The sequence below is a fragment of the Amblyomma mixtum genome, chromosome 2 (assembly GCF_055824585.1).
Source record: "Amblyomma mixtum isolate Tamu chromosome 2, ASM5582458v1, whole genome shotgun sequence".
Classification (NCBI taxonomy): domain Eukaryota; kingdom Metazoa; phylum Arthropoda; class Arachnida; order Ixodida; family Ixodidae; genus Amblyomma; species Amblyomma mixtum.
Window position 1 is genome coordinate 66267998 of NC_143013.1, and position 25495 is coordinate 66293492.

General features: G+C 44.8%; 1 protein-coding gene across 3 annotated transcripts in view; it reads right to left on the minus strand.

The window, feature by feature from the left end:
- Reps (RALBP1 associated Eps domain containing) overlaps positions 1 to 25495 on the minus strand; it is a 58950-nt gene that overhangs the window by 20686 nt on the left and 12769 nt on the right. The window contains exons 6-15 of one of the 3 annotated variants that reach the window (XM_089571757.1): positions 24515 to 24629; positions 24159 to 24344; positions 23333 to 23396; positions 20041 to 20195; positions 17920 to 18044; positions 14165 to 14221; positions 9351 to 9444; positions 8223 to 8282; positions 5594 to 5672; positions 1734 to 1882 (exon numbers count right to left, since the gene is read on the minus strand). In XM_089571757.1, the coding sequence (XP_089427883.1) occupies positions 1734 to 1882; positions 5594 to 5672; positions 8223 to 8282; positions 9351 to 9444; positions 14165 to 14221; positions 17920 to 18044; positions 20041 to 20195; positions 23333 to 23396; positions 24159 to 24344; positions 24515 to 24629 (1084 nt within the window). Of the gene's footprint in view, positions 1 to 1733; positions 1883 to 5593; positions 5673 to 8222; positions 8283 to 9350; positions 9445 to 14128; positions 14222 to 17919; positions 18045 to 20040; positions 20196 to 23332; positions 23397 to 24158; positions 24345 to 24514; positions 24630 to 25495 lie in introns of all 3 variants that reach the window. The other 2 variants (XM_089571756.1, XM_089571758.1) reach the window with 2 other exon arrangements.

Here is a 25495-nt window from a genome sequence, read left to right on the forward strand (position 1 = left end):
TTTTGCGACGAAAGCAGCGGTTATTAGTCGGGCAACAATGGACAAACGTCGGATTTCGGTTTCGACAGCGAGACTTCGCCTCCGGAGCCTGGAACATCAGCGCGTACTTGCATGTAAGTTCTTTTTTCGTTCGCTGTGTTTTCTGCGGTGCATACGGTTTGTAATTGATGACAGTGGTTTATTTTTGTGCTTCAGGGTCTTGACAATGTATGGCGAAGACAGTTTGCCAAATGCTCAAGGTCGCGTCGCGTTTTTCAACCGAGACGACAGCTAAGTGTCCATATCGGCACACCGCTGCGGAAATGATGAAGACCGTGTACGGAAACACTAATAAGTATGCATGGATGAAGATTTTCAGCAAATTCGGCGTGACGGCTCATGGGAAGACGTGAATCTGTTGGAGACTCTGATGTTCATTGGAATCAACACATACATTGCAATTGTTGACCTGCCACGACTGTATCTGTACTGAAATACCAGAATAATCTATTCTGGCCTTCTGCCATCAAAAATCATTTCTCAAAATTGGTTTTTCGCTTTTTGTTTGTTTGTTTTTTGCACATAACGGACCCAGATGATTCAGTGACGGCAGCTTCTATTGGCAACACTTCGAAAGTGTCCTGGCTTTTGAACCACATCGATAAAACTTATTTCATCGATCCTGATGTTTTAGAGCTTGCCTAAAATGCCAAATTTTATCAGCTGGCTTTCAGGGAACAGCTCATTCAAGAAATCTTCGGGTATGATGAGGGAAAAGAAGTCCACGCCCCCAATCCTCTCATAGAATCCATTCAAAACCAACCGAAGAGAATGAAAAAAAGAAGAAACTGCAAGCTTGGCTATCAGAGAATAAGGGAGGAACAAAGATAAAACCTTATGTGAAGCACTTGTCAGTCTACCTCTGCTTCACATCTTCACCCCTGATTGCTCTTCACAGTGGCACCACAGTCATGACCCCTGACTTGACAAGCCATGGAAAGTGCAGAAAATTTTTCTCATAGCTGAAACTGTGAATAATGACAGCTATAAACATGCGCAACAGTGTATATTCCAGTTTTCCTCTAATCAAGTTCGGGCTTAGTGCAGCCGGTAATTTTTGTTTTTGCTATATACTTTTTTTGTGTTTTTAGCAAATTTCACAAGTAAATGTTCACTTACTTTTGCACACACAACTCTGGTATTTGTTTCATTCAGAAGTGTAACTAATAAGCTACAATTTCATGCATTGCAATATGTGCTGGGTGTATCAGTTCTTGAGAAAAAAATTTTTCTTTCAGTCTGCTCCAAATCGTGCCTTTTTCTGCGGTAGCGAAAGAGTTAACAGTACTGCAACCTGAATACTAAGGGCAGCCAAAGCTTCTTCCATCTCAATTCGCCAAGAAATTGGTGGACGGTCCGAGATTTGGATTACAGTTGCTGGCCGTTTTTTTCAGACTCGGCGGGACGTAAAAGATGGTCCGACCAATCGAACAGACCTTAAAATCGGCGAACTAAAAAAAAAACGTCCTTTTCTCCAAAAAAATCAGCTTTAAAAACTAACACCACCACTTTCCATGTTTCGTTCCGCAGGATGCCACCATTTTAATCTGACGTCTGTCCTCTCAGAACATAGTGCTCAAATCAAGGCCACAGACCTGCAGAGAACAGATGGCACAGAATCTGGATTCTACTGGATTCGAGTGGCTTCCCCTTGGATCTGGGCTCGCCTGTCAGAACGGAGAAGTGGTACTCACCGAGGCGGTTGAGGTCGAGTGAAGAGCTGCGCGTGTGGTTGCGCTTGGGCCTGGGGGGCGGTGGAGGGGGGGGCTCCTTCTTGGGGGGCAGCTGGCCCTGGGAGCCCACGGGCACCGCACCGCCACCCGCCGTGGCACCCGAGAAGGAGCTGGGCACACACACATGCATTTTCACGACAAGAAGACCCATTTTTATCCCAGGTGCCCAGCCGCGAACAAGGTTAGCACAATCTAACAACAGCTAAGGCACTCTGCCACTGAGCGTAACATCATTCATAGCTTTGGAATCAAATCCAAAGTCCTTCACTATACTGCGCAGCGCACTGCCCAGGTGCAGCATTGGCATGGGAAAAATTCAGGGGGGCACTTTGTTGACCTAAAGCGCGGTGAGGCGAAAGCCTTAGGCGCGGTGTTACTGCTTGTGTCACTGATGCGTTGTTAAGATGTTAAGCTTCGCCTCTAAGAGTGAAACGCGACAGCGTCTTGCAACGCTGCCAGGGAGTCCATAGAACGCCATCGCCCATTCGGTTCTACCCCTTGCTCATCGGTAAATTGGTTTTTGAGGAAAGGAAATGTATCTGTCTCTCATATCTGGGTGGACACCTAAACCTCCCTGTAAGGGAAGGTAGGAAGATGGGTGTGAACGAAGACACCATATTCACTAGAGGCGCCTTTGTTCATTCCAAACCATCCAGCTGGCATGGCGGAGTGGTTAGCATGCTTGTCTCGCACTCCCGAGACCGGGGTTCGATTCCCCAACTCGACCAATTTCCTACTCGATTTTATTTATTTATCTGGCCTGACTAGAAAGGTTAATTAGGCTAATTGGGTAATGAAGCAATCAACTAAACTCAGTCCGATTTACTTGGGGCATCACTATACCATCCCTTTAATTGGTTGCATGGTTACTAGCCAAAGTACAATTGGCCCCATTAGAAATTCGCGCACTGTGGCGTCACGACCGTTTCGACCAATTGAAAAGCGTGACATTTCTGTCGACAACTCCTGCTTACAACGATGAGGCATTAAAGGCTTCCACCTTAAAACAGGTGCTTGAAATAAAATACAATTCAATCAAACACTTTATTTCTGAGCTGGCCATGGATGAATTCCTGGGCTAAAAGCAGCACTAAAGCTGCTTGGCTGGGCTGTTAAGACATGTATATTTCAGCATAAAGCAAGCAATTATACAAACAATAGAGGGACATTTGGCTTGGTTTATTGGGGGTTTAATGCCTCAAAGGGACTCGGGTTACGAGGGACGCCGTAGTGGAGGGGCTCCAAAAATTTCGACCACCTGGGGTTCTTTTAATGTGCACTAAGACGACAGAATAGGTATAAGGTATCAAGCACAAAACCACTGCCCGATTCTGAAAACGATGGCCACTATTTTATCACCAGGCCATTATTTTATCACTATCTACCCAGGCATTAAAGAAAAACTGCAAATAAAGTGAATTTGGTGTGTACCGATAGATTAGCACATTGTAACAACAAACGAGCTGCTTTCACTGATGACACCTGTTATGACCCAAAAAGGGCCAAAAAAGAAGTACAGGTGTCAGCACCGCCAGCTGATTTTAATGCTATAGTTTTAAGAGCCCCGTTACACAGAAAATCCGGCGGCGGTGGTGGTGTTGATTGTGCACTACCCATGAGCAAGAAAACAATCGCTTTAAAATCACGGACTGGTCAGCTGGCGTGGCAGCTTGGTGCAACGGACTGGTATAGTGGCACTGGCATGCGGCCGCCACCAGAACTAATATGCGCCACGCAGTGCTGGTGCGCAATGCAGTGAAGGATGAGACAGAACTGCTGCTCGCCTCTGGCCATGTTCGCACCAAGCACACGCAGTGACCTTGACTAAACGAATCTGTTTGCCTCGCACTCTTCTGAGTATATCATTCTATGCTGCAGATCTCCGCTTTACTCGTGTTCTTAATTACATCATGTAATTGTGATGCCCGCTACATCTACACAGCTATTGTGTCAAGGGCGGCGCTTATGTGACCCCCGAATTTTTACAAGTAAACTGTTAAATGTCGACAATCTTTTTTAGCACGGATCCAAGATGCTAGGCTGCGCCGCTGTTCAACTTCAAAAGCACAATCACAGTGTCCTTTTCAGTGTAGATGTCACACGAGGTTTGATCGAATGGCGGGAAAACTCTTAAATGCAATGTTCTCAGCCATGAAAGCAAAAACTGGATGGAGCTGCCTTTGGATGGACAAATTTTTGTTTCGAAAATGGGTACCAAAATGGTCATTTAGTACCTGTGCTGCAGCCTGTCGGCAAATAAAGACAACATGCTCCGGCTGAGCCCGGCTTGCCTTAAAACCAGACATCGAGTGCCAGAAATGACTGTCTGCTGGCTCGCCCAAATCTGCTATGAGGTACAGGTTACAGATGGAAAACATCACATAACAGTGACTAGACTATCCACCCTTCAAGTGAAAACCATGTTGTAATACCACACCCCTTTACTCTCTGAAGTCCTGCCAGAACACATGGGCTTTTATGGGACAGGAAAGACGTACTGCGAGGCACTTTTTAAAGAAAGGCAAAGTACAACTTGGCCATCAAGCCTTCAGCCTCCTCTAGGAAGGTATGCTTACACTCTTCGTTGTATCTGGTACCATCTTTGGAACACATTAGTCTGGCTGTTAGCGGTACACTCACTCGCAAATGGGGCAACGAATCCTAAAATTTTTCCGCACTACTCTTGAACAGGACGATGTGTAGACTAGAATGCTCTGGCCACTCTTTAATGCTGAAAAGCCTGTGCCAGTTCTTCATGGTTATTCTGCGTGTTTTACAAGCACGGCAGGAAAAACTCGCAACACCAAAGAACACTCCTGGCATCAATCCTTCCGACGTGATGAAGGAACCGCTGAACCAGTTGCCTATGCTGTCTAGCTCAACTAAAAGTTAAGCATGTTTGTGCTCTAGCATTACCATTCCTGTCTCTTACATTCAAAAGGTATGAAAAGAGTGCAGTGAAATAGCATAAAAAATCCTGGCAACATGAATCTGTTGCAGAGAGCCAAGAGGGCTTTGCACAGAGCTGGATGGCACAAGTATCTAATATAGTTCTAAACAAAATTTCAGTTTACTAAATTCTGGGAGGTAGGCATGTAACATTATTAACAGGGGCCTGATAATACGATGACTGGTGACCTACTTCACTCCGTATACGGTGAATGCACAACCGCTGTCATGCTAGTCACGCACTCAAATAAAGTAATCAAAATGATTTCAGAAGGCCCGGTAGAGATTTTGCGGACATCAAACTAAAACCCACTTCCGTTGCTTTCTCCACATCACACATGGCAACAGCCGTCCTGTGATCTCTAAGCAAAGCGCATGCCATAGCTGCAGCAGTCAGGAAGTAGAGTCTCTGCCCCCTTTCACCAAAATGTGCCTGTTACTAGATAGCACACAACAGAGACATCTTACCTTCGTCTCAGATCCCTCACGTTTGCATGAACAGGGAAGAGAATTTGCATCCTATAAGTTTTCAAATTTGCGAGCATGGATGCAAAGCACGACGGCACATAATCCTACAAGGAGCAGCTAAGCAAGGAGCAAGTAAACACCCCAGAAACTTTTTTAGACTTTTATTCCCTTTTTTTTTTCAATACTAGCAAGTGCACGAGAAATAACGGTCAAATCAACCTGACATTTCAATGCCAACTTGGCATGGACAGGCTAGCTTCCAGAAGTTTTCTAGATTGAGTTCTAAAAGATGCCTTGTATCAAGTTCCTTTAATGGCATAATCCAAAGGAAATGCTCACAATGCAAACTGACAGCATCCACAGCAACCCCTCCCCACACATTGAAAAAATAACGATCCACTCACTTGGCAGCATTGTCTCCAGAGACTTCAGTCGTGACCATATAGGCGAGTGTCTGCTGGGGAGCTGTAGGCACAGCGGGGCCTGTATACAGAGGAAGCAGTGTTAAGGGAAGTCCGACAAAGCTTGCTCACACAGTCCCAACATGGGTGGGTCGAGTGAGCATTGTGCTGAGCACGGTCATCCACACACAACCACTCAATAATGGCGAAACAAGCGTGGACCGATGAATGGAACACGCGAAGTTTAGGTGAAGAAAGTTGTTCCACAAGCTTTCGAGGGTACACCTGGCAAACAATAAAGGCAAAAAATTCAGGGGGGTGCTTTGTTGACCTAATAAAGTGCGGTGAGGCGAAAGCCTTAAGCGCGGTGTTGCTGTTTGTGTCACTGATGTGTGGTTAAGATGTTAAGCTTCGCTAGTAAGAGTGGAAGCGACAGCGTCTTGCAACGCTGCCAGGGAGTCCACAGAACGTCATCGCCCGTTCGGCTCTATGCTTCGCTCGTCGGTAAATTGAAAAAAGGAAATGTACCTATCTCGCATGTCGGGGTGGACACTTGAACCTGTGGACACCTGAACCTCCCATAAGGGAAGGAAGGAAGATGGAAGTGAACGAAGACACCCTATTCACTAGATGTGCCTTTCAAACCATCGAGCTGGCATGGCGGAGTGGTTAGCGTGCTCGTCTCACACTCCGGAGACCCTGGTTCGATTCCCCAACTCGGCCAATTTCCTACTCAATTTTATTTATTTATTTCACTTGCAGCATCACTATACCGTCTCTATAACTGGTTGCATGGTTAGTAGCCAAAGTACGATTGGCCCCGTTTGAAATTCGCGCACTGTGAAGTCATGACCATTTCGACCAATTGAAAAGCGTGACATTTCTGTCGACAACTCCTGCTTACAATGATGAGGCATTAAAGGCTTCCGCCGTAGAATTTTTCAGGGTATTTGGTTTCCCATACAGTGCCAGAGGGGAGTAGCAGCTGCAGCCACTATACTTTGCAACAACTTTTTTCGGCAGTGGAGTGAAATATAGAGAATAGTTATCTCTTAAAGCATTATATACTGTCCATATTAATTATTTAAGGCATATTCCTAGTGCAACTGACAATTTTCAACGTTGAAAGGTAAAGTAAAAAAAAAGTTCTTGACAATGACAAATTTGCTAGGCATGTCTAGTTGCATGAAGCTTCAATAGATGGCACTAGCTGCTCCTGCGATGGAATGAAGTTACTGCAAGGAGAGTAATGTGCCTGGCAGCCAGGTGCACCATGGTGGAGCCAAACTATTAGGAGTAATAACACAGTTAGGGGAGCTCTACCGCTGTAGCCTTACTTTCACTGCCATGAAACGCTGTTGCCAAGCATACTACAAGCTTTTTCAGATATAGCACGAGTCCACAGATTGGCGAGACATCTGGGCCCTTCACACTTTAATACCCAACTTCAATGTCTCGAAGAAGATATCCCTCCCAACAGTTGCAGACTGGCTGAAGCAGCGAAAGCGGATTTGGTGCTCAGCTGCAGCGAAGGGGTGTCAGTGAACCAATTGTGAAGAGAGCTACTGCAACATGCTTGAGTCGACAACCCCCTATTTTTTTTTTGTATGGCCCTTGGACGATGCAAACAGGGCTACTGCATCGACAATCTTGGAGATGCATCAGTTCTGGAAACTCTGCTTGCGGCATCAAAGCAGTTTCAAACATCACTGCTGCTACGTAGCAGCTGCATTCGAAAGTCCCAGCCAAAAATTTGGCTGTTTATGCTAATGAACTTCCAGACATAAGCAGACAGTTGGAATGCAGCACTGAACTTTCTGTTGCAACCAAGCGCCAGAATCCCTTCCGCTGCTTCAGTCAATCTATGAGTGCTTCAAAGTTGCTTGAGTGATCACAGTTGGCATACAGGTTCTGCTCTAGGTGAAACACAAGCTTGTTTTTATAATATCAAAAGAGACATTTTCATTTCAGTTAAGTAAATAGCATCTTTCTCGAGGTCTAGCATTCCAAGACACGGAGAAAAAAAAAATGGGCACACAGTGGTACACTACATTTGGGCTTGATTCATCTACACCAATTTTTAAGTTCGTTTCAAGCAGACCAGCCCACATTTTGAATTAAAGTGACACTGAGAACAGCTCTGTCCAAATTTTGTTCTCAGTAAAAATGATTCCCTGGCTCACTCAGGGCATGCTGAAGTTCATCCGGCAGCAAAAGAGGCATTGCTGAGAAAACAGCATTTAAAATTTTTGCCGCCACTCGATTCAAGTTTGCAACATCTACGTTGAGAAGGGCTCCTTGTTCATCATTTTGAAGTGAATGATTATGTAGCATAGCCTTTGGGATCTGTGGCTAATCTCTGTCTATGCACTACACTTTTCCTACGAAATCAGCTGGTCCAGTATTCAGTCTTTTCTGGCTTGTAAAAGCTCCACATTTTCAGAGAGGGTGGTCCCTCTATGACTAGAACACGGTAATCTATCGATATAGGAAAAGTGTCCCCTTGAGCCGAGAAAAAAATAAATTTGTTCCCAATCTAGGTAAGCGACCCATTTTTCTCGTAACCATGGCTGCTAATGTAAAAAAAAAAAAAGTGCTCTACAATTCACAACGTGTAACAGAGTCATCTCACCAGAAAGCCTCTTCACAATGTTCTTCGGTGCTCCACCAGACCTGCAGTCACCACAAGCATCTGAAAAACACAAGACGATAAACCTTGGTAAGCCCTACTTGGTATTAATATCTGCTGATAATAATTAACAGGGCAAGCAAGTTCGAGCGAGTAAATGCTAATGAGGGATAACTGTCTACTTAACAGCGTACTTTTGGGCAAGAGTAAATTGCAACCTGTTGTTTAATGCCAACGCTGTTCTCTCCAGAGTCTTAAATCAGTGAGCTTGCACTGAAGTGTAGGCTTAAAATCGGGCTGGAATCAAACATCAACACCAATTTTGAGCAAAGAACATGATCTTTCTTTACCTTTATACATTCAGCTATACCGAACAATCTAGCGTGATTTGTGTTTCACCATGAAAGGTCACATGCAGAGTTCAATTATCAACAGGTTGCAGATTGATGCCTTGCTATGCATTTGAGGAACAAAGTAGAGGCATATTCGCACCTGAACTCAGCCTCATGGTACTGTCTCTTGCTAAGTGCCAAGACCAGCAAGCTTGTGAGTGAAACAACTGTGGCAATTCATGCAAGCTTATGGAGGAGGCACAGAATTCCTCTTTACCAGCGTTAGTCTCAAAACTAGTGGTCAGTAGTGACGCTGTGCAGTCGTACTGCTCTGTGCCCACTCTGAACATGCAGGCCTGGTAACCTGTATAACAGATGGTACCTGCCGCTGCGTGCCATGATCGGAGAGGCCAGCATCCAGTCCCAAAAGCGTTTTTACTACCGCTGCTGATAATGCATTTCGAAGCTAGAGCCAAGCTACCCACACAAGCACGTGCTTTTAATATGTGTTCTTCAAAAGTAGCAGCAAAAGGAAAAAAAAAGAAATAAACAAGAGACGAGCACTATGTGCCGCACAATACCACAGCCACGAATTTACCAAGTGGTGGGGTAGCATGCACCCTTAGATAGCTGCATAGCCACTGGGCAAACAGTTTCTGAAAATGGTTTAAAAAGTTCTTGCTCCCGAACTCTGGGCTATGATCCTTGAGTGCGAAACATATGGCACTGGTAGGCTACAAGCATGCATGCACAAGGATAACCCGACACAGGTGGATAACCCGGGCAAAGATAACCCCACCTGCAGATAAGCCTGCCTTGTCCTGCTCATTGTAGGGGAGGGCGTGGCCGTCGGGCGACACACGGCGAGCCACAGGATGCAGAATCCTCGGGTCCTGTACGCACGCACACACAGTCAGAAGAAAAAGGGGAAAAAAGGCATGGTACCACCCACACAACACCCTCGCTAACACCTCTAACCACCACCTGTAAAACCAGGGAGGCCTCAGCTGGCTAGTATAGTAAAGCAATCAAGCAGGCTGCACAAACAAGAACCTAAAGAGTTTTATCCTTTTAAAACCAGACAAACAGTACCTCGGTAAGGGTCTCACATTCACACCAATTTCCGGGCAAGCAATGAAGATTAGAAGAAAGAGGAGTAGGTATACTTAAAATTTAATCACTGAAGATTTAAACAAACCTTTCGCAAAACACAACTCACCTGTGCTGCCTCATGCCACAAAAATTTGGAATGATCTTCCCGACCTCACTGCTCACACCTCTCACTGCAAGGATTTGTAGATTTATTTACATGCTCCCTATGCCCACCTGTTCATAAGTGCCCGTTGGGAACAGCACACTTTGATGTAGTCCATACATATTTGTGTACCTTGTATCTGGATCATGTGATCTGTTTTGCGTTGTCGAAATCTGACTAAACAATTTGGGCTTCCCAGTAAAAAATGTATAACAGTCGCCTCACTTTTTCTTTATGTACGCACTTCAATGACATTTTAATCATTTTTAATGCAGCTACGCTGCCATATTTTCTCCCGACTTTCCCCCTCACACAACGCCCTAGCCGAGGCCTGCAAATAAAAGAAAAAAAAGTAAGCAGGCAGAAAGAAATGAGAATATTTACTAGCTTCCCCACTTACTACAATGCAGCTCTATATAGTACCATTGCTGCGATGACACTCGAAGAGATGATACCTCCAGCTGATAAGCACTACTTTGGTCACTGCTTTGATCCCAGTTCTAGTAGCCTCAATTTGATGAAGGCAGAATGAGAGAAACAAAAAAAAAACAAAAAAAAAAAACGCACCACCTGTGTGCTGCGATTTAGCTGCAAGTTAAGGGGGGACACTAGTCTTAGACCTACTTTCCTTATTTTTAGTCCCATCCTAATGAAACTATACCACCTTGCTCAGTTTATTATACCGATTTCAACAATGAAATTACCTTTCTCATAAATTAGTCGGTTCACAAGATAATTAATTTTAATTAGCCATTGATTAGTACCTCGGTGCAAAAAAAACTGCTCAATAAAAAGTCATTTTTAATCTATGGCTACACAGTATGGTGTGTAAAGAGTGCAATAATCAAAACCATTTTTCCATTTTACCATCATTAGTAAATTTACAGCACTTGGAATATCAATATTCAAGGCGTGAATGTATTGCATCGATAAACTTTGCAAAATTATATAAATTTTTCAAGTGCGATTGAACAAATCTGCTTTGATTGCACACACTTCGCCTTCAGGTTCCCTTAGCAAACAGTATGACATCTCTATCTGTCGTAGATGTTGAGATATCGACATACTAAGACATCGAGATGTCCAAAATTTTCATGCCATTAAATTGTCTGCTGCTGCATAAATTCAGCACACACAATGATTTGAATTTAATATCATGGTCAGAACGCTGAGTTCTTGAAGGAAAAGATTGGTACAGTTGGAAAATAATAGCTCAAGATTCCACAAATGTCACTTTTTGAAAACCGAATTTTTGGTCATTTCTTGCTCTCAAAGACCAGTGTCCCCCCTTAAACAACTCCAGCTGGCCAGAATTATTCCAGACCCCTGCATTACGAAGTGCTCCATAGCCATCAATCTAGTAGCGTCACGCAGAAGTGGAATTACCTAACACCCCATAATAGGGGCATTTACAATACTGCAGACGTATTAGTGGAGGCGTATGTCTTTTTGCCTGAAGACGCAGTTGTGAGCCAGTGTACGTTTCCGCTAATCTGCCTCTGGTATGATAAAAACGTATAATGTTACTTAACGCAGATAAACAGCCCCTAGTCTGAAATCATGTTTTTAGGCTTGTTGTGTTGAGCAGCTATCTTCTCATCCAACAAGCACTTAAAATGCTGCGTTTGAAAGCCATTCTTTCCTTGGCTAAAGAAATTGGGGGCATTAGAAACTATTAGTAAAGAGTGCATTTACGTGAAGTACAAACATTGCCCACATGATAAAAGCAATGACACACTGAAAGACTGGCAGCTCGTTATGGCAAACATCAAAACGCTCCACCCTTAGAACTTTTGCAGGGTTACTGCTACTCAGCTCTGAACAGACGGCCATGAGAGAGGCAGTTACAAGGTTAAAAATGGTTGCAAGTGCTTCTAAAAGTATGCCTCCTTGTTTACACATCAATGAATTCACCTAAGCAGAAATTTTTGCATCACGAAACAACTCGAAATGCAACAGTCCAAACTGCACAACAGTTGCACTGGGGAACCGAATTTCCTGCTACAGCTGTCATAACATACGAGCACTTGTATTTGTTAAATTTCCCTGCTAGGCAAAGCCGTCAGAACCACCTCAGGACATCCAATAACACTCATTTTAAATACTATACAGCGTGAACAGAGATGACGGACAAAGAAGTAGTGAAGAAGCGCTTGTGTTATGCACTTCTTCGTCGTCTCTGTTCGCGATGTATATGAACGTAACTCAACTAACCCAACTTGACATCCTACCGCAGCAAATAACGCACAAATCACAGACAAATGCCTACTGTCTTAATCACAATGCATGCAAGCGCACACGACGCCCCAGCCAAGCACAGTCCAGACAAAACTGTTTCCTTGCAGAGCCCACCAACATGCATTCAGGCATTCCCATCAGTGCTAGCACTGCTTGCGATTACTATCACCATGGCACCCCATCTCACCATAACTTGGCGGGCACAAAGGAAAAATAAATGGCATTCTAAAGGGCTTCATAGTCTCTCTCACTTAGCCACATGCCATATTCTCAGCACCCCTCCCTCCATCATAAACTGTGGTTCCCTATTTGCAGTTTTATGATTAGCTTCAAATCTTAGTACCACCCCCACTGCCCACAACTGCATTTAAAACTATGGCCATGAAAAAAGAAAACAAGGGATGCTCTATATTAAGCATAAATGAACGCAGGCTGCTTGCAGAACTACAGGCATAACAGAAAACAGCACAATGCAACACAATGAAAATCTCACCAATCACCTCAAATAATAATAATAAAAAAAGAACTGAAGCAAACTTGGCCACTCTCTAGAAAGCAGTTCCCCAGTTCATTCACAGCTGTAGCAGACTAACAGTTCAAATACTTTCAAGTGCACTGCTAAGCATTGTCTTCCCTTGGGCAAGTGAAAAAGAAGCAGAGAACTTAGCTAACTGCACAACTCTGAAGGTTTCGCATATGGGCTCCTTTAGATTAAACAGCTTCTATTAAGGTGCAAGATAAATACTGCTACAAAAATGCGCAAGCTGGACTGACCGCTCTTATATGCCCTTTCTCTACAGGTGTAGTTGTTGAGCGAACTGCACTACTGTAATCCACAGCATCCTTGCAACGTGCTCAAATACTTTTTATGAACCCCATATGACCCCCACTAAAATGGACGACTCGAATTATGGAGTTTTTGGGGGACCAAACCTTTCCAATGATTTAAGCCTCATTTATATGGAAACTTGCTGTCCGGACAACAGACCAGGTGGAAATGCACAGAACCCACTGGGGCCCATGCATTCTTACTGCGATGATATGGACAGTGATCGGAACAAAAGCTCAGCTATTCGAACTAATTGGTTCCTCGGAATTGTTCTGAGTGCACAGCACCAGCGGAAGGTAGTCAAATGATGCAAGTGCCTTAGTGATGGCGCTTTTGTTTTATTTTGGGGTGTCATGCATGCAAGTGGTAAAGTGCACAGTCGATGTGCATTTAGATTTGCTGTATTTCATGAATGGCAGAAAAAAAGCTCTCTCAGCCGCCTCCGAGACAATGAAAGATGTGTTCTGCAGCTACCAACCGGCTGGGAGCAGATATGTACTACTAGATGGCTTGACGTGAACAGTCCGCGGAACAGTCATAGTAAGAGATTCAAATTGTGCGACAAGCAGATAATGACGACCAGCATAATGAACTAGGGGCATCCAAGATTGTCTAATTTCCCTTTCACTGCCCGCCACTATGCACAGAAGCAGCGAGAAGTTAGTCACCAGTAACTAAGTGTATTTGTGTATTTTTGTTTTCCATTTCTTCACAATTCTTTATTACTGATGACTCACTTTACGGACAGTTTTGCTTCGGGACCAAAGTGTCCATATTAACAAGGCACGACTGCATATCTATAACTATCAGCTACCATAAGTTTTTACTAATAGTTAGAAAGAGTAGACACGCTTTTTACTCCAAACATTTCTGAGGTCTGAACATCCTCACCCTCAGATTTTTTACGTTAACACAGTGCACGTGCTTGCATGCTGTCACTATCACAGTGCCTTAATGTGCTCATGTGCGATCGTGTCAGTGATATTGTCCTGCGTGCACACAACACACGCAAGACATCTGCAAAGTTAGGCACAGCAAGGCATATGTCCGCACCCACTGTCTACTTCTGTCCGCACCCACGCATAAACCCATTCTCTCCCCGAAATCAGCCAAGTTTGCTCCGCAAAAGAACAACAAAAAAAGGGCACGCACTGAACTACATATGCTTGCATCTGCAACACCGCACAAGCAAGCCACATCACACGGTGGCCAAAGATAAGATAATGCCGATAAGAAGCACAGAAGAAGCAGCAACCTGTTCAACAGAGGCCGTGGAGAAATCGAAATTCACCGGCTTCATGCTGGGAGACGACACAGTGCTAGTAGGGGAGTCGCTGAACTTGGTCCACTGTTGGAGGGGGGTTTTGGAGGGGGCAGGGGGGGGGGGGGGGGGGGGGTGAAGGGATGAAGTAAGCACCGGGTCTGGCGGCCATGCTTGTCAAATCGCAACAAGCGCCACACAGCCGCAGCTGAGTGCAGTTAATCTGTGCGAACACATCAACCACACTGCCAACGACGCAGACAAGTTTAAACACTTCCCCTGCTTAGACTACTGCTAGTTTGTGCTTAGCATCAGATGGCGGCATTTGGTGGCAGATTGCGGCAGACCCAAGAATGATGTTAAAGGTGCACTGAAGAGGAATTTGAACTTGTCTTTTTGCCACGGGAACTCTATCTACACGTTCCGAGCTTTCTTAGAAACTGCGATTTACTGCCCTGTGTGGCCGATTTCCCCAATTAAATCGAATTAACGTCCGGCTCCCGCCTTTTTTTTTTTTTTTTAATTCTGCCTCATACGGTGGGTGGAGTCGACCAACACGTGGAGCGCCTTTCACCCAGTCCCGTGGAGGCTTGCCGCTCTGCCATCGGCGGAGTAATACGTAGTAGTCCGTAGTAGCAAATAGTCCGCGCGTATTTTTATTTCTTCGGGCTTATTTTGCGGCTATATTATCTGCGAATGAAACTATTTATTCACGGAAACCTAAAAAACAAAATAAAGCGAAAGCAAAGCCTCCACAGGACTGGGTGAAAGGCGCTCCACGCGTTGATCGACTCCGCCCACCGTACGGGGCAGAATTTAAAAAAAAAGGTGGGAGCCGGACGTTAATTCGTTTTAATTGGGGAAATCGGCCACACAGGGCAATAAGTCACTGTTTCTAAGAATGCTAGGAACGTGTGGATCGAGTTCCCGCGGCAAAAAGACATGTTCAGAATCCTCTTCAGTGCACCTTTAATGCTTTCATGAACCATTCTGAACAAGTCAATTAATATGCTATTGCCCACAAGAAAAAGACCTTGTGATATCTCACAAGGGTAGAAACTTGGGCGAGCCGGTAACTGTGATTCATGGTATGTGAGGCAGCACAAAATGGGACAAGGGACAGAGAAAGACGCACACAACGCAGGCGCTATGTGTTGTGTGCGTCTTTCTCTGTCCCTTGTCCAGTTTTGCGCTACCTCACATACCATGAATCTTGCAATATCTACTGCAATGAGAAACATCTGCCAAATGAGGAAATCGAAAAGAAATGCACCAAGAAATGGTGCACTAACAAATATTTGCACACCCGGCTTAGCACTAATACAAACAGCCAATCATTTCACTTAATCTTGGATAAAGCGGGCAACTAACATAATCAAGCCTGGTAGCACACAAAGACTGCCTGCCACAAAATGCCTTCTCAGCATGGAGTACTACAGCAAATGAGTCAGAAGTTTAAGAAGGAGAAGCATTCACACCCGCCTGAATTACTAAAGCCAGCATTCAGTGCACTATGGTGACAATGCAGATTAAAACTCTGCAAAGGAAACTGATGATGCACGGTTACCTCAAACAAACCATGAGATATGACTTCATACCAGCAGTGTTAAAAATGTGGAATTGCAATGCTCTTTAGACATGTGAGAGGCATTTCGCAGAATTTTACAGCTTTCTACGCTCGGCAACAACTCTTCTTGGCAATGAAGGGAAGGCTACTGGGGCGGAGCGTCCGTAACTGCGCCATTCCGCCAGAAAGCAGCTCCTCTGCACGATGGTGCGCCTGGCCGCCTGGTGTGTTGCTCTCTCGGCGGCAGATTCATTCCGTCGCTTGTGTAGCTGGCAACATCTATGGAAGCTTCTTATAACTAAACGTGCCTAGCAAATTTGTCGTAATAATGAAAACTTTTCTTCCTCGACTTTACAAAGTTGAAATTTGACAGTTTTGTTAGAAGCATGCTTAATTAATGAATAATGACAATATAGTACTATGTTTTAGGAGAAAACCAATTGCAAGCGGGGACTACATTCGGCTATGCAGGAAGATAACGTGTGCTCTGGCTCTGGTTTGCGCTGGTATTTATTTGTAATAGATCACCAAACTAGCCCGCACTCTCACCCTACTGGTAGCTCCCGCTCCACTGCCAGAGTAGTTGTCACAGGGTACAGGTTGTTTTCTATGACATACAGTACTTAGTTCCTTACTGTCATATAGGGGCTCCTTTATTGTCTCTCAGACCCAGAAGTTGTGAAACCTGTAGCACACTCCACACATGCCTGCTTCTACACGAAAGTTAAGACAAAGCCCAGCGCACACAGTTAGGTAGCAGGCAGCAGTCCAATGAGGGGGGAAAAAAAAAAAAGAAAAAAGGGAGAGAGAAAACACCCAGACCAAACTGTGCAGGACACCAAATTTTGCTCACACAACTGTCCACTGCTAGTGAAATCTCCTCTCACGAGAGTTTTTCAAATGCAATTTTTTATCGGCACAAACATCAACAATCGAAACTGACCGCTTTGGGCAGTCTCTACCTCTCCCCATTTCGCCCCAAGTGCACTAACAAGCCGCATGTCCGTGGGGCTGGCGCTACACAATGGTGTGGCCAATGACTGCTCGATACTTTTCTGCTGGAGTGTTAACTGCTTATCGTCAGTGTAGATTACACTTGTTTGGCGTTCTATCTTCACCACCCTGCTCTCACCAGCACCAGCTGGTCAACAATGAGCGAATCCAGTTCCAGTCAAATAAAACTAAAATGGCCTCGCTTATGTACTGAACGTAAAGATAGTGTAAATGATGAATGACTTAAGAGTCAGCTACAGTAACACCTACAGGCAAGGTGCCACTAATCTGCCTTTTTCAAACGGCTACTTCGTGCATGCAGGCCTCTCCTCCTCTGCCCTCTCCTGAGCTTTGCTGGTTGAAACCAAACCACCAGCTTCTAATGCACGCACAAAGTTTGTGCTGGTGACAGGTGAGAGCAAGAGATGGCATCAGCTGCCAAGCAAGTACCTGCCTCTTTGCCTGCGCAGTTGGTTGTTCGTGAAAAAGGATTGCACCTTCATTGCCCGTGTGCATTTGCTTTCAACTAATTTACTGGGTAACAGATGAATTTTCGCTTCCCCAGAGGGCGCCACATCTAGTGAAAAAGGCAGATTCATGGTGCACACTTCTGGCATGGCTGCTCCCTTTGCTACCATCGCACACTAGCATTGCAGCCTCAACATCTTTTGGTTTCAGCGCAAGGATTGTGGACAGAATGTGGGCTATATAAACACGATAGGAAGACAAAAAGAAAAAAAGCCTGCACAGCATAACCCTAACTTACACACTTCAAGATCGTTACTGCCTGGAAGTTTGCCCCTGTACGAAAGCAACTAATGGCGCATTCCAATCGGCAACCCAGAGCACGTTTTCTTGCTCTGCAAACCGAAAAGCCCTATTCAATGGGCAATTTGGATTCAAAGCCAAAGTTCTTAATGGAAAAGAAGAATTTTGTGGTCCTTTATGGATTCAGGGCTCTGCTCCGGATTGCCACTTGGAATCCACCATAAAACAACTACTCAAGCTACTAAAAAATAATAATTAGTAGCACAATACACACCACTGTAAAAACATCATGCACTGGTATAGCCCACTCTGCAACACTAACTGTCACTGAACTTGCTTCACGGCTAGCTAGCACAACAGACTCTAGAAGAGGTACAGGCAGCATGCAGCTTTCTTGTCCAGAATGGAAGCTGGTGAAAGAGAGAGGAGGAGGGATCAGGCAGAAATGCTGGCTCACTTCTTTGTTCTGTGGGGAGAGGGGCTCCTTCGAATGTGGCGGAGTGTGGCCCTTGGGGCTGGCCACGCGCACAGGCTGGGTGACAGGGGGATGAGGTGGCATCTGGTAGGCAGTTGCATCCACCACTGTGCAGCACAGGGCAAGAGGAGGGAGAGCAAAATTAAGAGAATCGAGACAGATCTCTGGGGCTCCAGGCACTACATCGTTTGTTTCGGGAGCTTCGCTCAACGTGAAGTGCCCTGAATCAATGGCTTAAGGGGGGACACTGGTCTTGAAAAAAAAAATTATTAATGAAGTCACAGTTATGAAATCTTCAGGGAATATGCATTTTTGTGTACTGATTCTAAATATGTCATTTAATTTCATATAAAACAATTCCTTGAGCACTTATGCACCTTTTATATAGTATTTTGCGGAGAGTTTTGAAGAAAATTTGCTGCGGGAAACTCGCTGAAATGTATGCCATTGGGTTCTCCTGACACCAAGGAATGCAATAAGGGTGGAATTGTCTTCCTGCCTATCATAGAACTTAAGTTATAGAGTTTTGAAGTTGTCACTTCAGAAATGAGAAGGAAAGTGTGTATTCCTGTGTGTGAAGTGGCAGCTTCAGTACCCTATTACTCAAGTTCTATGAGAGCCAGGATGATAATTTTACCCTTATTGTATTCCTTGGTGTCTAGAGAACCCAATGTCATACATTTCAGCGAGTTTCCTGCAGCAAATTTTCTTCAAAACTCTCCACAAAATACTTGCATAAAAAGCGCATAAGTGCTCAAGGAATTGTGTTACATGAAATTAAATGACATATCTAGAATCAGCGCACAAAAATACATGTGCCATGAAAATTTCATAACTATGACTAAATTAATAAAATTTTCTTTTCAAGACCAGTGTCCCCCCTTAAGCACACCTCAGCCAACCGATAAACTGCGAAACTTTTCCAACTTCGCAAGCCACGGACTGACTCGAAAATGTTTAAAGTTTATGAATGATGCATGCAAACACGAGAAGTAAGATCAGGGCAACAGTAAAATGCCAGCGATGCAAAGAAGCGTTCATTTCCCAGTGACTACCTTACTGCCTGCCTTCTTAAAAGCCCACTGCACATCTGACGTGAGTCCATATAATCAGTCTGCCCACATACTTCACAAAACAAAAGGCTGCTTGTGATGAGAAGCTAAAAACATTAACGGAATATACTGCAACACTCTGTCAATGTGCCTCTTTCATTCACATTACTTCTGTGCTATGTTGTGTTGTGTTGGGTCTTATGGCACATACGCACCTAAGGCCATCATGTGCCAAGCTCAAGGTATAGAATAAGCTTTAAGGCGAAAGCCTTTAACGCCTCATCGTTGTCGACAGGTTGTCAGCAGAGGCTTCACGCTTCATGGTTGGTCGAAATGGTTAAGACATCAGAGTGCGCGGATTCACAGTAATGAGGTCACCCACGGATGCCTGACGCCCCCTTTTGGAGCATATGAAAACTAATAAAAAAATAGTTGTCGTCCGCTCCGACAGGCAGTGTAAGGCGTCCATGGGTGACCGCATTACATACTTCAATACTGCGAACAAAGCCGTGGATACAACCGAACTCATCGAAGCAGAGAGAGAGTCCTGCTAAAGAAGCAGTCAAAGTAGGCAGTCAAAGTGTGTAGTTGTAACGTGCAGTCAAATAAAGCCCTAGTACAGCACAAACAGTCTCGCAGTCAATGCCAAACAGTGCGCCAGGAGACACTTTCGTCTTGCAGCACTTTAGAGAGCCAAAGTGCCCCCTGAATTTTCTGGAGAATTTTTTGGAATGCGAAAAATCATCAGTGGTGTACATGGCCTATTCCCATTACTTCTATCATCTCAAGCTACCCTGACCAGCTACAGCAAAAGTTAATCACTCCACCTCTCTCAAAAACAACTGTACCACAAACAGGGCAGTTTGATTGCTTAAACAGTGTCAATTCACATCAACACACAATCTTTGCAACTGCATGCAATGGCGATACCAAGGCGATACTTTCGCTACACTGGCGGCAGCGATAAATGGAGATACGAGAGGCCAAGTGCCGTTCATCTCCAATTTGGAAAAGACTTTCTTCGATACAGGGGATGCAGGTAGCCTCTCACCGTCGGGGCCCTTGGGAGGGGCCAGCCGGGGCACCAGGCAGGGAGGCAGGGTATCCGGCAGCTCGATGCTGTTGCGGCGCAGCACCACCAGGTGCATGGCAGTGCAGAACTCCTCAATGCTCAGGGCCCCATCTTTGTCCACGTCCGACAGTTGCCTGCGCCACCCCAAAGAGCGATCCATGCAAAATGACCTCCGGGCACACACAACACCACTTACATCAAACCTTATGAATACTTGAATAAACAGCGCGAACAAAGACGAGCACAAAAGACAACGGACGACACAGTGCTGACTAACAACTGAGGGTTTATTGCTGATCACACAAGTATAAATACATAGATGTCGGCAGAGAGGGAAAGGTTTACAAAGTGCAAAAAAAAAAACCAACAAAAAAAACATAAATGTGACAACAGCAACAGAAGCGCGCTAGAAATCAGCGGAGATTATCAGCCCCCAGGAGTGACAGCTCTTTTTGCAGTATGGCAAAAAGAATGGGCAAAGACAGAGAATGGGCAAGTGTGAATGGGCAAAGACAGAGAAAAAACAGTAAGTACCGCTATATCATGAAACCAAGGTCATTTCCAAAAATCAGGAAAAAAACCTGCGAGGGAAATTATCGAAGCCTACAACATATTCAAGCAGGGAAATGCATGTATAAGCACTCCTTCGCTAACACTACTGCAAAAAGAGCTGTCACTCCTGGGGGCTGATAATCTCCACTGATTTCTAGCGCGCTTCTGTTGCTGTTGTCACATTTATGTTTTGTTTTTTTTTGTTGTTTTTTTTTTGCACTTTGTAAACCTTTCCCTCTCTGCCGACATCTATGTATTTATACTTGTGTGATCAGCAATAAACCCTCAGTTGTTAGTCAGCGCTGTGTCGTCCGTTTTCTTGTCTTTTGTGCTCGTCTTCGTTCGCGCTGTTTATTCAAGATGCTTAACCAACTAGCCCGCCAAAACGTGTTAACGCAACTTACGGATACGCTGCCATTCCTGCAAAGCACTAACGGTCACCAGATGGCAATGTCAGTGGTTTACGAAAGCTGCCACAGTGGCTCAGTGCTCCTTGGCTATTGATCCAAGAGACACGGGTTTTTAATCCTGGCAGTGGTGGTCGCACTTTGATGCAGGCAAAATGCCAGAGGCTTGTGTACCGTGCAATGTCAGTGCATGTTAAAGAACATCAGGTGGTCTAAATTATCGAGAACCCCCTACTACGGTATCCTTCTTATCGCGAGTCGCTTCGGCATGTTAAACCCCATACACCAAACCTAAACCAGTGGTTCACGAGGGGTGTGATACCACTGTGTAACTCTGCAATATGTCCTCAGTGAAAACGTACTTATGAAGCCATGACGAATCCCCAAATCAGCCACTATTGAAACTAAGCAAAGATATGGAGGATAACTTCATTCAATTTCTGTTTTTAGTAAAATAGACTCTCTGGCTCTTTCTCGGTATGCCGACGTTTGTCTGGCAGCAAATGATGCATTCACAGTCTAGAAAACTACACTTAAAAATATCTCTACCACTAATTTCAAACTCATGACATCTACACTGAAAATAACTCGGTGATCCACGCCAAAAACTGTCGGTGCAACACTTTCCGTCTCGGACTTTAACAGTGAAGGCAGATGGTACAAGGCCTAGGCATCAGTCTTACAAAAATACCTCCACGTGCAGTCAAACCCCGCTGCAATGAACGCTGCCACAACAGAATTTCCACAGTAACGAAGTATTTCCGATTCCCAGTCAGCAAACCATGCAAGGCGATGCAATTATTTCCCCCAAAACCAACAATTTTCAGAGAGCAAGGATCCCTTTCAATTCACTTTTTCCAAGTAAGCAGTTGATCCTTTCCTTTTCGCACATCCAGATATGTTTGCTGAAATCAGTCTACGCAACAATTTACTGTCCTGCACTCTCGCAGGACAAAAAGCAGAGGTGCTTTTATAATGAGCCTTGAAAAAGAAAAAAAAAATGTTTTGATGTTTTGATAGCCAGCGCAATATTTACTACATGAATACATCCATTATCTGAGATTTCCTGAGTACCACAAAATTTGCACCATGGCACTAACTTTGAAATGGTGAGTCCTGTGAGTTTCGTAGTGGGATTTCACTTGCACTTCCTAAACCCTACATGTACTGTTTAAAAACCAAGGCAAGAACTCTTTGCAGAGCCAGTCTAGCCCACTCTGCTACTCAAACTGCGAGAGAAAGGCATTTGGGAAACTGTATTATTATTATGCAATGTGGTGTCTCGTAAAATTAAAGGGACAGTGAGGAGAGCACTAGTATTAATATTTTTTTTATAGCAAAATCCGATAGTTCGGCATTTCATGGCTTTGTTGCCACTTGGCCGGCTGCGAAAGATGCATTTATTTCCAAGAAATTTGGATTCGAAGTTGAAAAAGTTTTTCCCGCCGCTCTGATTAAAACTTGGGATTCTCCTATGACGACAGAGGACTAAGTGACGTGAAATATGACGTGACGCAGACTCCGTGATTTCTGGCGCCCAGCAGTGCGGCCTAGCAGCAGCCGAAAAGAAAGTTACCGCCGGCCGCACGTTGAAGGCATCTATTGGCTATTGCGGCCGTCGCTACAGTCACTTCGCTTACGTTTGCACCGGCGTTTTGCCACCGTTACAATGGATCCCGTTCTCGAAGTCATCAACGAAGTTCTCGCAAATAGACACCTTTAGCATACCGTGTACCTTGTTACCGCTAGTGGAATACCGGGAGCCCGCCTAACGCCGGTGAGCAGGCGCTGATTGGTCCCGATGCTTCAGGCGCGCGCGTAGCTGCCGGGCACGTGGCGCCATCTGGCGACGTCAAAGAGATTTGCGCATGCATTGGCTGCGCCTCAGTGATTTGTGCTTCTCGTGTCCTAGCGTTGCTAGAACCATGGTTCTAGCAACACTGTTTTGTCCTATGACGTCATGAAGCTCGTACTTGCGAGTTTGGCCTGTGGCGGCGATACCTGATTTTGGTTCTTGCTCTTTTCTATGTTACAAGAGCTTTGTTGTCAGTATGAGTGGCGTTTTTGTAATCAGGAGCTGGTATTCTGTTGATACAAGCCAACTTCAATTTCTCCTCAGTGTCCCTTTAAGCCATAAAGTGAGATCGTCACCAAGAAAAGTCGAAGCCACAGAATAACCCAGTCATGCTTGTACATTAGTTTTCAGTAGCATTTCATTCTACAGTTATGTGCACAAGTGCATACAACCTGCTGCCCATGAAATAAAAAAAAAAGTCTAGAGGTTCATAAAAACACTCGCAGAGCTGACATACCATATCTTCGACAGCTCGTGAACAGGGAGCTTCGACTTTTCAAAGAACTCCTTGGCAACAGCACCTGAAGATAAAGAACGCAAGAAAGAGGTCAACAGACTTGACCAGTGTACGCTACATGTTTCACACAACTGCGCATTTATTAAGGGGGACACTGGTCTTGAAAAGAAAATTTTATTTAGTCATAGTTATGAAATTTTCAGGGCACATGTATTTTTGTGCGCTGATTCTAGATATGTCATTTAGTTTCATGTAAAACAATTCCTTGAGCACTTATGTACTTTTTATGCAAGTATTTTGCGGAGAGTTTTGAAGAAAATTTGCTGCAGGAAACTCGCTGAACTGTATGCCATTGGGTTCTCTTGATACCAAGGAATACAATAAGGGTAAAATTATCATCCTGGCTCTCATAGAACTTGAGTTATAGGGTATTAAAGCTGCCACTTCACACACAGGAATACACATTTTTCTTCTCATTTCTGAAGCGACAACTTCAAAACTCTATAACTTAAGTTCTATGATAGGCAGGTAGACAATTTCACCCTTATTGTATTCCTTGGTGTCAAGAGAACCCAATGGCATACATTTCAGCGAGTTTCGCGCAGCAAATTTTCTTCAAAACTCTCCGCAAAATACTAGCATAAAAAGTGCATAAGTGCTCAAGGAATTGCTTTACACGAAATTAAATGACATATTTAGAATCAGCACGCAAAAATACATATGCCCTGAAGATTTCGTAACTGTGACTTCATTAATAAAAACTTTTTTTTCAAGACCAGTGTCCCCCCTTAACTTTCTGAGGGGAAAAGAAGAAGAGAGAGGGTACCCGTGATCTTTCCGCGCAGGTCGGGCTGCATGCTCTGGAACTGGTTGGTGTAGTAGTCGCGCTGGTCCGAGGCAATGCTCCATATGTCGTGCTCCTCATCGCTCGAGTGCCGGTCGCTGCTGTCCTCCTCGTTACCCAGCAGCTGTCGATGCTCCTCAAAGTGGCTCCAATTCAGCTGCCCATCGCCTGTGCAGTTCACAACTTTCTGTTCGCAACCTGACCGCACCGAACAAGGTGGCACCAGTTTCTCGACACACTGCACTTTAATGAGGCTCACTGGAGCCTTTGTGAACCTCTACATCGTCCTCTAGCGCGAGAACTGCAGCCCGCCACAGAAGAAACAGCGTGAAACTCGCCTGTCTGGTTGAACTTAGTCCAGGTCTTGTCGGAGCCCGTGTGCACATCGGGGGAAGAGTCCCGCGACTCCCTTGGGGGCACCTGGGGATAGCCGGCTGGGGCCTGGCTATACGGCTGCATTGAGCAAGGTGGGAATTCCAAGGTGTCATCACACATACAACAAAAAAACACTGACTGCTCATAAGAAGCAGTTCAACGCAAAACTGAACACTGTGCATAACAGTTTGGTTTGGTTTAAAAGGGTTTAAACATCTCAAAGCGACTCAGGCTGTGAGGGATGCCGTAGTGAAGGGCTCCGGAAATTTCAACCACCTGGGGTTCTTTAACGTGCACTCACATCACACAGTACACGGGCCTCTAGAATTTCTCCTCCAAAGAAATTCTAGCCGCCGCGGCCGGGATCGAACACGCGTCTTTTGGGTCAGCAGCCGAGCGCCATAACCACTGAGCCACCGCGGCTGGGATCGAACACGCGTCTTTTGGGTCAGCAGCCGAGCGCCATAACCACTGAGCCACCGCGGTGGCTTGGTACGCAAGAGTGATGCCTTCCACAACCTAAAATGAAATGTAGCTTAGAACAAGCACCACAGTCTCATTAGTACTTATTGTCTGTTGAGTTGCCGGACCGATTCAAATCAGGCAAGTTTCTCATTATCCGAAAAGGAAAAAAGGGGAAAAAAATTATCCAGATGTTTGCCCCTGAGGCAGTGCAATTTTAGCACAGCTCTTATCGGCACCTGTTAAGCAGCTGTGCCTGCACCATTCATCGCCGTAGAACAACAGGCCAGATGTATTGTGCCTTGCTTTTGCGTCTTGCTTTATAGCAGCTACCATCCAGTTAGTCAAATGTTTAGGGGAATCCCCCAAGGTGGAGTAGATTTGTAATAAGGGAGTAATTACTCATTGGCATCCACCCAAGCGCAGCCATACGGCTACAAAGGAAAGCTATACAGCTTTCTCAGAAACTTCGTAGTTAAAGA